This window comes from Taudactylus pleione, unplaced genomic scaffold, assembly GCF_031769625.1.
Source record: "Taudactylus pleione unplaced genomic scaffold, aTauple2 ptg000043l, whole genome shotgun sequence".
In the NCBI taxonomy this organism is placed as follows: Eukaryota; Metazoa; Chordata; class Amphibia; order Anura; family Myobatrachidae; genus Taudactylus; species Taudactylus pleione.
The window spans coordinates 9,725,211-9,742,837 of NW_028284445.1; the positions used below are offsets into that span (position 1 = coordinate 9,725,211).

The window sequence follows — 17,627 nt, forward strand, 5'->3', positions numbered from 1 at the left end:
TACTGTGTGGCAAAATGTATAAGGGGCACTACTACTGTGTGACATAATGTGTATAAGGGGCACTACTGTGTGCATAACCTGAATGGGCTCTGTGTGGCATAACCTGAATGGGGTTATTGTGGCCAGAGGCAGGCTGGGCCGGGGGGCAGGGTGCCATCTGCCTCCCGGGCCGGTATAATTTCAGTGTTATGGGGTCGCCAGTTGCCTTATGCTTTTATACATAAAAACTTCTAGCGGCCGGGAGACATGCAGAGGATGCTCCCAGGCCACTCAATTTGTGTAGCAAGGATAATCAGCGCAGCCGTCAGCCGCACTGATTTTCCTTGAAGTCCTTCTAATTGGCAGCCAGGGAACATCATGTGCATGTCTCCTCAGCACCATACAATTGGTGAAAGCAAGGGGTGGTCCGTGTGTGCACAGGACCACTCCTTACCAGCGCATCAGTTCCACAATTCCACAGTCCGCACACTCACGCTCAGGCCAGGTGTCGGACTCGGGCAGATCATTCACCATGACGACTACAATAATTTAGCTGGGGGCAGGGCACCACTGGGTGAGGGGAAGGACCAAGGTACCTCCTCTTCCACTACACTTTCCAGCTGTCCCGCGTGGTCTTGCTCTACATTCGCTGTCAGCATACAGTGAGTGATCTCTGCAGCGGCTACGCTGACACATATTTCCGGAGACTTCCCCTGGTAACCAGAATCACCTGGACCTATGTGTAGGTAAAAAGTCTGGGGGTCCTACCATGAGGCTACTAATTGCCTGTCCAGCTTAGAAGATACAAGAAGTTCCAGCACAACTTGCCAACTAGATGTGCTGGGACTGGTAGTGCCATCACAACTAGAGAGGCCCTTATATATACATACAGTATATATATATATATGGCTTTACACCGATCGGCCATTAAATCAGCCCTACTAAAAAAAGTGGCTGAGCAACCTGTGGCTAGACATTTTTTGCTAGCTGACCACCCTTTGTCTGCTTTGTAACATATTTTAATTGATCATGTTCCAACAACGTTAAGGGGAGGAAATAGAGGCGAAAAACTTCTGCGTCTCGAAGCGTCCTGGATACACAAATTAAATACGATCCATCCTGCGGGACTTAATGAGAAACTGTCTCTTAATGTATTTTTGTAAAGACAATCGTTACGCCTCAGACACTACTTTGTATTGAGTAACCACTTAAAGTGTGGTTAGGATGACTTACCTGTAGTTTATCATTATAGCTGTTCTAGTCTATGGTATATATTATATATAGTTAGTTTGTATGTATTTTTCATAGTTAATAGCTTAAGCGACTGATATTTATATGTAAGTTTATTGCATGCATGTAACATAATATGTTTCTTTGTCTCTCCTTGTAGCTGACGCGGGCCAGACAGACAGTATACCAAGCTTGAGGTTTGTCTCTATGACAACCAACAAGCTTTGGAGTGATGTCATCCATGGAGGACAGGAGCCGCCGCGTGCGCGCCAACCCCTCCCCCTGCCTGTCCTGGCCGGCGCCGGCACACAGGAAACACACCGCTATTTAAAGGTAAGACTCAGCAGTGTTTATGTCTGCTGTTTATATATTTAATATTGTTATGCCAGCCTTGAGAAAAGGGCCGTGTCTGGCTCTGAAACGTCGGCAGTTTGGCATGTATTAAACCTTTTTTTTTGCTTATGATACCAGTCCAGGAGTGCCGCTGATTCTTTGCATGAATATTGGACACTTACAGAAGGCACCCTGGCACATATCTCTATTATTTTTTGAGTGCCGGTTCACCCTTGGAATATATATATATATATATATATACATATATATACACACAGTCTATATATTTATATATATTAGGGGTGTGCACCGGCCACTTTTCGTGTTTTGTGTTTTGGTTTTGGATCTGGATCTTTCTTCGTGTTTTGGATCTGGATTGGTTTTGCCAAAACCACCCTTCCGTGTTTTGGGTTCTGGGTTTTGTGTTTTGGATCTGTATTTTTTTGAAAAAAAGCATAAAAACAGCTAAAATCACAGAATTTGTAGGTTTTTCTGCTCCTATGCTATTATTAACCTCAATAACCTTAATTTCCACTCATTTCCAGTCTATTCTGAACACCTCACAATAGTGTTTTTATGTCCAAAAGGTTGCACCGAGGTAGCTGGATGACTATGCTAAGCGACACGAGTGGGCGGCACAAACACGTGACCCATCTAGGCGTGATACTGCAGTGGCAGACAGGATGGCAGTTTGAAAAACTAGGCCCCAAACTGTACATAATGCAAAGAAAAAAAAGAGGTGCAAGATGGAATTGTCCTTGGGCCCTCCCACCCACCCTTATGTTGTATAAACAGGACATGCACACTTTAACAAACCAATCATTTCAGCGCCAGGGTCTGCCACACAACTGTGGCTGAAATGATTGGTTCGTTTGGGCCCCCACAAAACAAGCTGGCAATTAATCTGTCCCTGCACAAACTGGCTCTATGGAGGCAAGATGTCATCCTCATCCTCCTCATCCACCGATTCCTCACCCTCTTCAGTGTGTACATCCTCATCTTCACAAAGTATTAACTTGTCCCCACTTGAATCCACCACCACAGGTCCCTCTGTACGTTCTGGAGGCTGGTCTCCCTGGAAGAGCTGATAATTCATTTTGATGAACATCATCTTCTCCACATTCTGTGGAAGCAACCTCCTACGCCTTTCGCTGACAAGGTTCCCGGCTGCACTAAACACTCTTTCGGAGTACACACTGGAGGGGGGGCAACTCAGGTATAATAGAGCCAGTTTGTACAGGGGCCTCCAAATTGCCTCTTTTTCCTGCCAGTACAGGTATGGACTGTCTGACATGCCTACTTGGATGCTGTCACCGATGTAATCCTCCACCATTCTGTCAATGGTGACAGTATCATATGCAGTGACAGTAGACATGTCAGAAATTGTTGCCAGGTCCTTCAGTCTGGACCAGATGTCCAAACTTGGTCCTGCCTGCCCTGCATCACTGCCAGCGGGTTGCTTAGGATACCTAAGTTTTTTCCTGGCAGCCCCAGTTGCAGGAGAAAATGAAGAAGGAGCTGTTGACGTGTCACGATCCGCTTCAGCTGAACGGCTTGTGTCGGCCGGAAAGAGAGACACCACATAGGCTTTAAACCTAGGATCGAGCACGGTGGTCAAAATGTAGTGGTCTGATTTCAACAGATTGACCACCCTGGAATCCTGGCAAAGCGAATGAAGGGCTTCATCCACAAGTCCCACATGCCGAGCGGAATCGCTCCGTCTTAGCTCCTCCTTCACTTTCTCCAGCTGCTTCTGCAAAAGCCTGATGAGGGGAATGACCTGACTCAAGCTGGCAGTGTCTGAACTGACTTCACGTGTGGCAAGTTCGAAGGGCTGGAGAACCTTGCACCACACGGAAATCATTCTCCACTGCGCTTGAGTCAGGTGCATACCCCCTCCTTTGCCTATGTCATAGGTGGATGTATAGGCTTGAATGGCCTTTTGCTGCTCCTCCATCCTCTGAAGCATATAGAGGGTTGAGTTCCACCGCGTCACAACCTCTTGCTTCAGGTGATGGCGGGGCAGGTTCAAGAGTGTTTGCTGGCGCTCCAGTCTTCGGCACGCAGTCGCTGAATGGCGAAAGTGGCCTGAAATTTTTCGGGCCAACCAAAGCGTCTCCTGCACGCCCCTGTCGCTTTTCAGAAAATTCTGCACCACCAAGTTTATTGTGTGAGCAAAACATGGGACGTGCTGGAATTTGCCCAGATGTAATGCCCGCACAATATTGGTGGCGTTGTCAGATATCACAAATCCCCAGGAGAGTCTAAGTGGGGTAAGCCACTGGGTGATGATTTCCCTCAGTTTCTCTAAGAGGTTGTCGGCGGTGTGCCTCTTACTGAAACCGGTGATACACAGCGTAGCCTGCCTTGGAACGAGCTGGCGTTTCTGAGATGCTGCGACTGGTGACGCTGCTGCTGTTGCTGCGTAAGATGATACATCTACCCAGTGGGTTGTCACAGTCATATAGTCCTTAGTCTGCCCTGTTCCACTTGTCCACATGTCCGTGGTTAAGTGGACATTGGGTACAACGGCATTTTTCAGGACACTGAGGACACTTTTTCTGACGTTTCTGTACAGTCTCAGTATCGCCTGCCTAGTGAAGTGGAATCTAGACGGGATTTGGAACCGGGGACACACTACCTCCAGCAATTGTCTAAATCCCACTGCACTAATGGCGGATACCGGACGCACGTCTAACACCAACATAGCAGTCAAGGCCTCAGTTATACGTTTTGCTTCAGGATGACTGCTGTCGTACTTCATCCTCCTCGCTAAGGACTGTTGGAGGGTCAATTGTTTAGTAAAAGTAGTGGTGTTCCTACTTCCTCTCTGGGATGATGAACGACTCCCAGCAGCAGCAACAGCAGCAGCAGCAGCAGGAGGCGTAGCAATGCAGGATCCTCCAGAGGAATCCCGGATAGGAAAGTCAGTCATGCCAGTGACATGGCCTGCAGGACTACTTCCGATCCTGACTAAGGAGGAAATTGACGAGGAGGGAGTTGACGGTGTGGTTTGCAGGTGCTTGGATACAACAGGACAACGGAATTTAGGTGTCCCTGGACTGCTTACGGTCTTAGCCAAAGTTTCTGAACTTGACAGTAACTTATTATGAACGCGCTGCAGGTGCCGTATAAGGGAGGATGTTCCTAGGTGGTTAACGTCCCTACCCCTACTTATTCCACCTTTACATAAGGTACATATGGCAAGACAGTTGTTGTCCGGATTTGGATAGAAATATTGCCAGACCAAAGAGGTGGAATGTTTGGTCTTCTGCCCAGGCATGACCGTGATGGGCTTTTTCATCCCACGGACAACAACTGTCTCCCCCGGAGCCTGATTTAAACAAACCACATCACCATCAGAATCCTCCTCGCCAACTTCCTCCTCAGCGACAGCTACACCAGTATCCTCATCCTGTTGTACTTCAACAGTGACATCTTCAATTTGCATATCAGCAAGTGGACTGTGGGTGCTCCTTTCATCACTTGCAGGGGGCGTGCAAATGGTGGAAAGAGCCACCTCTTCCCGTCCAGTGCTGGGAAGGTCAGGCATCGCAACCACCACCACCACACTTGGACTCTCCTTGGGGATTTGTGATATCTTCTTAGAAAGCACAGTTCTTCGCTGTGCTTTTGCCAGCTTAACTCTTTTGATTTTTTTAGTGGGAGGAGGGCTTCCATCGTCATGTGAAGCTGAACCACTAATCATGAACATACTAGGGATCGACCTTAGCCGTTCCTTGCCACTCCGTGTCGTAAATGGCATATTGGCAAGTTTACGTTTCTCTTCAGATGATTTAAATGTTTTTTTCAAGGTCATTTTCCTGAACTTTGTCATTTGGGATTGTATGTGCCCTCTATTATGACATTGGGCATCGGCCTTGGCAGACGACGTTGATGGCATGTTATCGTCTATGTCATGACTAGTGGCAGCAGCTTCAGCACTAGGAGGAAGTGGTTCTTGATCTTTCTCTATTTTATTTTTATCGGAGAAAGTTTGGTCCTCCATTTATGTTATATCGATTTGATATATACGTGCGGCTAAACACAGAAAATATTTTTTTATTTTTGCTGGAGAGTAGTGCACTTTGTGGGTTACACCAGCCTTTATGAAATGAGCCAGCCGGCTCTTTACTCATGGGACACAGGCGCACGCTTGGCGCTGCTCCTTTGTTGATGCACGTGCGGCTACTGCGCACACAATTCACAAATACAGAAAATATTTTTTTTTTGGTTTGGACTGGAGTGTACTTTGGGGGTTACAGCACCCTTTAACGGTCAAGCCAGCCGGCCCTTTACTTATGACACAGGCGCACGCTTGGCACTACTTTGTTGATGCACGTGCGGCTACTGCGCACACAATTCACAAACACAGAAAATATATATTTTTTTGGTTTGGACTGGAGTGTACTTTGGGGGTTACAGTACCCTTTAACGGTCAAGCCAGCCGGCCCTTTACTTATGACACAGGCGCACGCTTGTCACTACTTTGTTGATGCACGTGCGGCTACTGCGCACAGAATTCACAAACACAGAAAATATATATTTTTTTGGTTTGGACTGGAGTGTACTTTGGGGGTTACAGCACCCTTTAATGGTCAAGCAGCCGGCCCTTTACTTATGACACAGGCGCACGCTTGGCACTACTTTGTTGATGCACGTGCGGCTACTGCGCACACAAATCACAAACACAGAAAATAATTTTTTTTTTGGTTTGGACTGGAGTGTACTTTGGGGGTTACAGCACCCTTTAATGGTCAAGCCAGCCAGCCCTTTACTTATGACACAGGCGCACGCTTGGCACTACTTTGTTGATGCACGTGCGGCTACTGCGCACACTATTCACAAACACAGAAAATTATTTTTTTTTTGGTTTGGACTGGAGTGTACTTTGGGGGTTACAGCACCCTTTAACGGTCAAGCCAGCCGGCCCTTTACTTATGACACAGGCGCACGCTTGGCACTACTTTGTTGATGCACGTGCGGCTACTACGCACACAATTCACAAACACAGAAAATAATTTTTTTTTGGTTTGGACTGGAGTGTACTTTGGGGGTTACAGCACCCTTTAACGGTCAAGCCAGCCGGCCCTTTACTTATGACACAGGCGCACGCTTGTCACTACTTTGTTGATGCACGTGCGGCTACTGCGCACAGAATTCACAAACACAGAAAATATATATTTTTTTGGTTTGGACTGGAGTGTACTTTGGGGGTTACAGCACCCTTTAATGGTCAAGCCAGCCGGCCCTTTACTTATGACACAGGCGCACGCTTGGCACTACTTTGTTGATGCACGTGCGGCTACTGCGCACACAAATCACAAACACAGAAAATAATTTTTTTTTTGGTTTGGACTGGAGTGTACTTTGGGGGTTACAGCACCCTTTAATGGTCAAGCCAGCCAGCCCTTTACTTATGACACAGGCGCACGCTTGGCACTACTTTGTTGATGCACGTGCGGCTACTGCGCACACAATTCACAAACACAGAAAATTATTTTTTTTTTGGTTTGGACTGGAGTGTACTTTGGGGGTTACAGCACCCTTTAACGGTCAAGCCAGCCGGCCCTTTACTTATGACACAGGCGCACGCTTGGCACTACTTTGTTGATGCACGTGCGGCTACTACGCACACAATTCACAAACACAGAAAATAATTTTTTTTTGGTTTGGACTGGAGTGTACTTTGGGGGTTACAGCACCCTTTAACGGTCAAGCCAGCCGGCCCTTTACTTATGACACAGGCGCACGCTTGGCACTACTTTGTTGATGCACGTGCGGATACTGCGCACACAATTCACAAACACACAAAAAATATTATTTTTTTGGTTTGAACTGGAGTGTACTTTGGGGGTTACAGCACCCTTTAACGGTCAAGCCAGCCGGCCCTTTACTTATGACACAGGCGCATGCTTGGCACTACTTTGTTGATGCACGTGCGGCTACTGCGCACACAATTCACAAACACAGAAAATAATTTTTTTTTTGGTTTGGACTGGAGTGTACTTTGGGGGTTACAGCACCCTTTAACGGTCAAGCCAGCCGGCCCTTTACTTATGACACAGGCGCACGCTTGGCACTACTTTGTTGATGCACGTGTGGCTACTGCGCACACTATTCACAAACACAGAAAAAAAAATTGTTTTTGGTTTGGACTGGAGTGTACTTTGGGGGTTACAGCACCCTTTAACGGTCAAGCCAGCCGGCCCTTTACTTATGACACAGGCACACGCTTGGCACTACTTTGTTGATGCACGTGCGGCTACTGCGCACACTATTCACAAACACAGAAAATTATTTTTTTTTTGGTTTGGACTGGAGTGTACTTTGGGGGTTACAGCACCCTTTAACGGTCAAGCCAGCCGGCCCTTTACTTATGACACAGGCGCACGCTTGGCACTACTTTGTTGATGCACGTGCGGCTACTACGCACACAATTCACAAACACAGAAAATAATTTTTTTTTGGTTTGGACTGGAGTGTACTTTGGGGGTTACAGCACCCTTTAACGGTCAAGCCAGCCGGCCCTTTACTTATGACACAGGCGCACGCTTGTCACTACTTTGTTGATGCACGTGCGGCTACTGCGCACAGAATTCACAAACACAGAAAATATATATTTTTTTGGTTTGGACTGGAGTGTACTTTGGGGGTTACAGCACCCTTTAATGGTCAAGCCAGCCGGCCCTTTACTTATGACACAGGCGCACGCTTGGCACTACTTTGTTGATGCACGTGCGGCTACTGCGCACACAAATCACAAACACAGAAAATAATTTTTTTTTTGGTTTGGACTGGAGTGTACTTTGGGGGTTACAGCACCCTTTAATGGTCAAGCCAGCCAGCCCTTTACTTATGACACAGGCGCACGCTTGGCACTACTTTGTTGATGCACGTGCGGCTACTGCGCACACAATTCACAAACACAGAAAATTATTTTTTTTTTGGTTTGGACTGGAGTGTACTTTGGGGGTTACAGCACCCTTTAACGGTCAAGCCAGCCGGCCCTTTACTTATGACACAGGCGCACGCTTGGCACTACTTTGTTGATGCACGTGCGGCTACTACGCACACAATTCACAAACACAGAAAATAATTTTTTTTTGGTTTGGACTGGAGTGTACTTTGGGGGTTACAGCACCCTTTAACGGTCAAGCCAGCCGGCCCTTTACTTATGACACAGGCGCACGCTTGGCACTACTTTGTTGATGCACGTGCGGATACTGCGCACACAATTCACAAACACACAAAAAATATTATTTTTTTGGTTTGAACTGGAGTGTACTTTGGGGGTTACAGCACCCTTTAACGGTCAAGCCAGCCGGCCCTTTACTTATGACACAGGCGCATGCTTGGCACTACTTTGTTGATGCACGTGCGGCTACTGCGCACACAATTCACAAACACAGAAAATAATTTTTTTTTTGGTTTGGACTGGAGTGTACTTTGGGGGTTACAGCACCCTTTAACGGTCAAGCCAGCCGGCCCTTTACTTATGACACAGGCGCACGCTTGTCACTACTTTGTTGATGCACGTGTGGCTACTGCGCACACTATTCACAAACACAGAAAAAAAAATTATTTTTGGTTTGGACTGGAGTGTACTTTGGGGGTTACAGCACCCTTTAACGGTCAAGCCAGCCGGCCCTTTACTTATGACACAGGCACACGCTTGGCACTACTTTGTTGATGCATGTGCGGCTACTGCGCACACAATTCACAAACACAGAAAATAATTATTTTTTTGGTTTGGACTGGAGTGTACTTTGGGGGACCTGCTCAATGAGGTGACCTTGACGCTGGTGGGCAGGCCCGTATCAGTGGCCATTGATATGCAAACTACCTCTGAAATTCTATATTATAAATTTATATGTATACAGTAATGATCGCATAGTGCATCTGCAACTGTTTTTTGTATATGCCACATTGAAATCTCAGCATGATAGCAACTTTCATTACTACTAGGGTGTGCAGTCTAGAGCCCCTCCTTAGCTTCCACGTGGTGCCCTGAAACTCACCTAATAGGCTGCACTAAATGTAAATCCCTCTCAGTCCCCCTGTCCACAATCCCCCCAGTAACTCCCCCTCAGGGTCCCTACCCTCATCCTCCCTGTAACCCCCCTTATTGTACCTTCCCTCCCTGTCGCTGTAGCTCGCCGTCAGTGTCCCTGCCCTCACCCTTCCTGTAACACCCCTCAGTGTCCCTTCCCTCACCCACCCTGTAACTCCCCCTCAGTGTCACTGCCCTCACCCTCCCTGTAACCCCCCCTCAGTGTCCCTTCCCTCACCCACCCTGTAACCCCCCTCAGTGTCCCTGCCCTCACCCTCCCTTTAACTCCCCCCTCAGTGTCCCTTCCCTCACCCTCCTTGTAACTCCCCCTCAGTGTCCCTTCCCTCACCCTCCTTGTAACTCCCCCTCAGTGTCCCTGCCCTCACCCTCCCTGTAACCCCCCCTCAGTGTCCCTTCCCTCACCCACCCTGTAACCCCCCTCAGCGTCCCTGCCCTCACCCTCCCTTTAACTCCCCCCTCAGTGTCCCTTCCCTCACCCTCCTTGTAACTCCCCCTCAGTGTCCCTTCCCTCACCCTCCTTGTAACTCCCCCTCAGTGTCCCTGCCCTCACCCTCCCTGTAACCCCCCCTCAGTGCCCCTGCCTTCACCCTCGCTGTAATTCCCCCTTAGTGTTCCTGCCCTCACCCTCCCTGTAACCCCCCCTCAGTGCCCCTGCTTTCACCCTCGCTGTAACTCCCCCTCAGTGTCCCTGCCCTCACCCTCCCTGTAACCCCCCCTCAGTGTCCCTGCCCTCACCCTCCCTGTAACCCCCCCTCAGTGCCCCTGCCTTCACCCTCGCTGTAATTCCCCCTTAGTGTTCCTGCCCTCACCCTCCCAGTAACCCCCACTCAGTGCCCCTGCTTTCACCCTCGCTGTAACTCCCCCTCAGTGTCCCTGCCATCACCCTCCCTGTAACTCCCATCACCCTCCCTGTAACTCCCATCACCCTCTGTTGAAGAGAGAGAGACAAAGTAGTGGGATTGCAGAAAAAGAAAGTTTAGGGAGAAGAGAGATATGGAGAAGAGACAGAGCGGGATGTGAAAGATGGAATAAGAAGGGAAAAGTGGAGAGGAGAAACGGGGTGGAAAAGAGAGAGATGAAAGAGAGAGAGGTTAAACAAATGAAAAAGAAAGGCAGGCAACGCCGGACATTAAATCCAGTGTGTTTATATATGTGTGCAGTATGTTTTTAAATGTTAATTATCTTGTGGATATTTTCTTGCTGTAATGTTGTGTGTTTTGGGAAGAGGATAATAACAAATCCATTCTAAGTAAGTATGTAGGCGGACACACACACGCACATGCAATATCGACACTAAGGGGGTATGTGTACTAAGCCTTAGAGAGATAAAGTGGATGGAGATAAGGTACCAGCCAATTAGCTCCTGTCATTTTACAGGCTGTGTTTGAAAAATGTCAGGAGCTGATTGGTTGGTACTTTATCTTCATTCACTTTAACTCTCTCCAGGGAATTAGTACTGTGCATTGTGATCTGCAGTGACTTAGTCACTGATGCTTCTTTGTGCTGGTGCTGCCCGTGGCTGAGGGCAAGGGGGCGACTGGGAGCTCCTCTCTCTATTCCGCTCTTCAGTTCCTGCAAGTAGCAGTGGCGGCAGCTAGCTGTTCTGCTGTGTGAGTCTGTCAGGTCAGACTTTTGTAGGGTGGCATGTGCAAATGAATATGTGTTTTATTTTTATTCCTGTGAGGGCCATTGCCTTTGCTTTGTTTTTCCTGTAAGGGACAATGGGCCTAATTTACTAACGAGTTTTATCACCAAAACGAGTGATAAATATCACTGTGTATGATAAATGGTGCTCCAGCCAATCAGCTCGGAACTGTCAACTGTTAGAAAAATGACAGTTGGGAGCTGATTGGCTGGAGCACCATTTATCATATACAGTGATATTTATCACTTGTTTTGGTGATAAAACTCGTTGGTATATGGAGGCCAATGTGTTTTATTTTTTTCCTGTGAGGGCTTATCAACACCAGGGCCACTTGCTTGTGTTGCCCCCCAGGCTGAAAGTTGCCAGCCAGCTCCTCTGTGTGGCATAACATAAATGGGCTCTGTGTGGGGGCAAATGTATGTGGGGGCCATTTTAGATCTTGCTACAGTATGTGCTCCAAAAAGTTCTAGTTACACCATTCAATGCAAACACAGAGGCTCTGGATTTAATATGAACTTGTATGAGTCATCCAGTTTCTCAGAATGAAGTTAAAAGGAAACTTTTGTTGGTTTTTGTCAGACTTCCAATTTCCACTGGAGCCAGCCCTAGAACCTGTGTAATTTAAGAGATTATGGGCCTGATTCAGAGCCGGACGCTATTTGCGGACGGTCGTTCAGGAAAAGGGGGTGGCTATTCAAAAGAACCGTTCGCTCTTTGTGGTCTGTTCACGCCTCCATGTCTGAACAAGCGAACAAATCTTGCAGTCGTTTTTTGGATAACTACGCCCCCTGGCCGTTCGCATCCTACGTCATGTCCGCTATTTATTAGATTAATCGAGTACATCGACCAGCGTATGAACTGCTCGCTATTCTTGTGGTTGGTTTTTCCTACCACAATCTTGCGAGCAGTTCTGACTATAAAATAACCCAGTGACGTGGTCAATGACGCTGCTGTATTAATTATGCACACCCATAAAACGCCCGTTTTGACCTTTAAGCACGCCTGCGTTCTGATCTCCACTCCCCGTTTTCAAGCACCTTCCCGTTACCACCCACATACGCCTCCTTCTGTCACTGAAAATAGCAGGCATTCGCTATTTAGCGAACAAACGATTTTCGGCCGCACTGACTGGTTCGCGCATGCGTATTACGATCCGTACACATGCGCAGTTGGGCAAACATCGCTCGGAACGAACGAGCGGCCGCTTATGAGCGGCTCTGAATCAGGCCCTATGTGACAGTGTGTGGCCCTGACATTTGGTGGAGCTAGGTCCAAAACTGTGGCCATGCATAAATGACAAACAGACGCACGGACAGACATGTTTTCTCAATTTTATTGATTTATGTATCTTATCTTTTACATTATTTTTCATATTATTATTTATTTGTATTTGACTATTATTCCCAATAATAACATTCAAAATAATTGTATGTTTACATTCTTTCATGTTTTAGTACCAACCTATTAAATATGACATACTTAATATTGCACATCTAGATACAGCTTCTGTATTATATATGCATTTGTTTATATGTATGTTTGACCTTAATCTTCCCCATTTCTCTTTCTTTACCATCTAGCAATAGATATTTACCAAACCACCCTCCACACAGATAGCAAGTAGATTTTAAACCATGTACCTCGGTACTCAAAGTCCACCCACTGCTCTACAGCAAAGAAAATAGTTAAGTACTACTTTTTCATGTTCTACACTACCATGTCTGCAGTGTACACTACTTCTAGAGTACACACCAGCAAAGAAAATAGTAGAGCCCCTTTAAATGGTATTTAAAATACAAGGTTTCTTTCTCCACTTTTAAGTATAGTTACTTTCAAATGCCCATATTTGCAATTCCTAACAGTAGTTGTGGTCACCTGAGAAAATTATTTTGCATTGGATAGGAAAGGTAGTGGGATGTGTGAAAACAGAGGGCCTGATTCAGAGCCGGACGCTCTAACAGAGTGCTCGCTCTGAATCAGGGCCGGCCTTCTGTTTTTTTAGAGCGGCCTACTGGCCGCTCGCATAGCTGTGGGTGACCACCCACAGCTATAGCGAGCTGCAAGGAAGATGGTCGCGATGGTCAAGACCATTGGGACCATCGGGCTTGCGACGAGACCCTTGTGGTAGGGTTTCGTTGCCGCAAGCCCAAGAGAGCTTTCGGCTCAAACAGATGTCAGTGGGGCCGGCCCCACTGCCCTCCGTCTGGGCAGCCACCCCCCCGGCCCGCCCACCAAAGGGGGCGTGCTGTCACACAACATCGACAGCACGCCCCCTTTGGTACGAGACCCGGAGCGACGGTTTGCCCATCGCTATCCGGGTCCTGCGCATGCGCACGACGGAGCCAGCTCCGTCGTGCGCATGCGCACTGGGCCACCATCGACCCGCTTGCGAGCGGGTTTGCATCAGGCCCAGAGTACCAATATTTAAAACTTACTTGATACATTACAGCTAGCATCCCCAACTAATATGTAGACCATTAGGAAATCATTTTGATATATGCTTATTTTTATCTATCAGAAGGTAGAAGGAAAGATAATAATGTATTTGAAATCATCTTCATTTCTATTGGGGGCATGAATTGGATATCCCTTGGTGGAAATTTTATTAGATATACAGTATAAACATCACAAAGTTATATTGCTTGGTCTTATGGATAAAAATAAAATGAGAAAAATTATGCAAGACAATAAACTAAAATAAAACTTCAATAATTTCTAAGCACAGGTAATTTGCTCTAAGTAGAATGAACCATGCACCAAAAATAAGCATTGCTTCGTGATTTTTCTCGTGTCCTACTACAGGGAAGAATATTTTACTAAGGGCCTTATTCAATTAGCCGCGATAATCCGTTTTCGGCAAAAAGTTTCCGCCGATGACATCATTTTGCTAGGTGAGTACTTAACCCCGTATTCAATTCAAAAGACTTTTCACTGGTGCGAAAAGTATTCGCCTTGTAACCAGCGGAAAAGATTCGCCTCTGAATGCAGGCAGAAAAAAGTGCAGAATTGAGGGTTTGGGATGCAAAGTTGCGGGAAGACCCCTGCAGCCTTGGGATAATCCCCCAAAGGTAAGCTGCATCCAAAAAGTTAAAAAAAACTTTAGGACACCCCAAAAAAGTACTTTCATTTTGGGGGTGAAAAAGTTCAAAGTTGGGGGACAAACGTAAAAACTAGCAAAAGAGACTCTAGGTCCCCCAAGAAGAATGCCCCAGGTTTTTTTTGATTGCAGGTGTTTGCTGATGGTCAGTTTTTTCCATATTTTAAAACCTCACTTTAGCGATTTTTAACTATGCCTCCACCCAATTTCATGTACCCCAAATTTGCTGGGACTAATTTTTTTTTTGCAAAAAAAACCTGCTAAATGCTATTCTTCACCACTTGTGCAAAGAAGCTAAATAGCAGCTATTGAGAGCATTTAAGCACAACAAATACCTTCAGCGGGCTATTCAGAGGTATCCACAGTGATCCCCATGTCAGTGCCTCTTTTGGGGGGTATCAGGCTGATTTCCCCAAATCTGACAGCACTTTTCGCCTGTTTGAATTTCGTCGGGACGCGTTTTTGCGTCCTTTGGAATTGAATACGGCGAAAAGCGGCCGCACGCATGAAAAAAGTTTTCTCCAAAAAAATGCGATGTAGGCGGAAAGTCCGGCAGGCGAAAAGGTTGGAACTCTTTGCGGCTAATTGAATACGGCCCTAAATGCATTATCTGTAACTGCTATAGAGATGAGATTATTATTATTATCCTTTATTTATATGGTGCCACAAGTGTTCCGCAGCGCCTTACAAAGTACATAAACAAATAATTTGACAAGCGACTTACAGCACAATACAGTATAGGACAGGGACATGGATAATATACAATGCTACATTAGCGACCATAACACCTAGATATGCAACAGAGCGTAAGTAACCAAATGTTAGGTGTCCTGGTGGGGGGTAAGAAGTAGATGAAAGTAAAGTAAGGAGAAGCACAAGAGGGGAGAGGGCCCTGCTCGTAAGAGCTTGCATTCTAAAGGAGAGGGGCAGACAAACAGGTGTGATACACATGGGGTAGACTGGGAGGAAGGAGCATGTTGCAGCAAGTTAGGATGGGAGCTGGAAGGCTTTAATGAAGTAGTGGGTCTTGAAAGCTCGTTTGAAGAATTGTAAAGAGGTGGAGAGTCTGATGGGGACAGGGAGAGAGTTCCAAAGGTCAGGAGCAGCGCGGGCAAAATCTTGGAGGGATAAATAAAGCCAAGCACTAAGTACAGTATATGGTTTTAAGGTGGGTACACACTGGGCGACATTACTGAGCGACTGCACGATTACGACATCGTAATCGTGCAATCGCTCAGTAATCATGCACAAATCATGCACTTTAATGTCGGAAACGACCAGCGATGCGCACTCCCGCTGGTCGTTTCCGACATTGTCCATCGCCTGAACATGCAGCACAATCTGACGATGTCGTCAGGTTGCTGCATGTTGGGGGAAGGGGGAGAGAGCCCGGCGCTGAACGATATCGTTAATGATATCGTTCAGCGGCTGTGCTCAATGTCATGAACGACACTGAGCACAGCCTGCCGGGGACACACTACACGATATCGCTCAGGGAGCATATCGTGTAGTGTGTACGCACCATTAGAGCTTTCAGGTATATTGTTTCTCCTGCTTTTATACAACATTCTAACCATTAATTAAATATTTAGATAACAAAAGACACATGAATCTGTAGCAAAATAAGTCAACTAGATCTGAACCCTGAAATATTCTTCCCCATAGAATGGATTTATTCAACATAGAAAGAGCAAATACATTACATTTATTGGGCTCTATTGAGTTGTACAAAACATTTAATCGTGTAAAGGAATTACTTTTGAAAATATAAAAAAAATCTACTTACAACATAAGATCTTTATAGACATGGTATGCGTCTTGTTCTCCGATGGAATAAATGATCTCATTCCAATAACAAAGATGTTACCAAAGCAGGTGATGCAAGCTATTACCCAGACAAATACACGTAGAATGGTGTTTGCCAGAAGGTTTTCCAACGATGATATACCGTCTGTAAGTGGTGTACATACCCGTACATGAGGGGCATAAGAACAATATCTAAACTTTTTAAAATATCTTAAAAGGAAATAGAAAGAATAGGAAAATAAAATAGTTAAGATTAAAAAAAAAAAACAATTTTCAAATCAAATGAATTGAAAAATTTAAAATGTTGGAAAATTACTTTTTTATTTATAAATATATGTTTATTGAAAGAGTCATAAAAATGTCAGCGTCAAAATCAAGAATTCAAGGAGCAAAATTTATAATACACATCCAAACCACCAATATGATAGGGTCAATTACATAAAGCATGATATAACATACACAGGGTATACAGGGTGTATAAGGAAGGAATGCATGGAAATGGGGGATCAATGGAAACATAAACTGCTACTTTCCCAAAGGCATCAGGAGGGTGGAGAGCCTCTAGATAGCGTTTCTATTACTTTTTTAAAAAATTGTCTGTGATGAAATACAGGTAAATATATATGGGATATTTCACTCACTACTATATATTATGCTTCTTGTATATAATTATATGGATATTAGAAGTCACCAAAGAGTTCTGTGAACATATAAATGCTGTATCTTGAGTAGTGACATAATTCAAAGGTGACTTAATATTCAAAATAATTTCAAGTAGAGGACATGCAATGCCTTATAGTAGACAAATTTTCCCAATGAACATAAAAGTGATGCCATCAGAATTCACCAATAATAAGCAATGACATCTTATCTCACCACTTATACAGATAGTATTTGCAGCATTTATAGATATATTAACATTGCTTGTGTATTATAAAGGGGAAAACAACAATAACAAGGAAAACACAGTAACCTATAATGCAAGAAAGGTTAGGGTGTCTGAATAAAACTTCTTTTCTGGTTCAATTACTACTGTAAGATCAGCGCATGCAAATCTATGTACAACGACAGTAACCATGCCCATTATATATATATATATATATATATATATACATATATATATATATTCATACAGTATATATATATATATATATATATATATACATATACAGTCAGGTGCATAATAAATATTGGGACATTGACAGAATTTTCATATTTTGACCTCTATTCACCACCACAATGGCTTTGAAATGAAACAAACAAGATGTGCTTTAACTGCAGACTTTCAGATTTAATTTGAGGGTAATTACATCCAAATCAGGTGAACGGTGTAGGAATTACAACGGTTTCTATATGTGCCTGCCACTTTTTAAGGGGCCAAAAGTAATGGGACAAACTAAACAATCCTAAATCTAACTTTGACTTTTTAATACTTTGTTGCAAATCCTTTACAGGCAATTACA

The 17,627-nt window shown here is 45.2% G+C and overlaps 1 protein-coding gene across 1 annotated transcript in view; it reads right to left on the minus strand.

The window, feature by feature from the left end:
* RXFP2 (relaxin family peptide receptor 2) overlaps nucleotides 1-17,627 on the minus strand; it is a 389,469-nt gene that overhangs the window by 18,295 nt on the left and 353,547 nt on the right. The window contains exon 15 of the mRNA XM_088460250.1: nucleotides 16,145-16,374. Within this exon, the coding sequence (XP_088316376.1) occupies nucleotides 16,145-16,374 (230 nt within the window). The remainder of the gene's footprint in view (nucleotides 1-16,144; nucleotides 16,375-17,627) is intronic.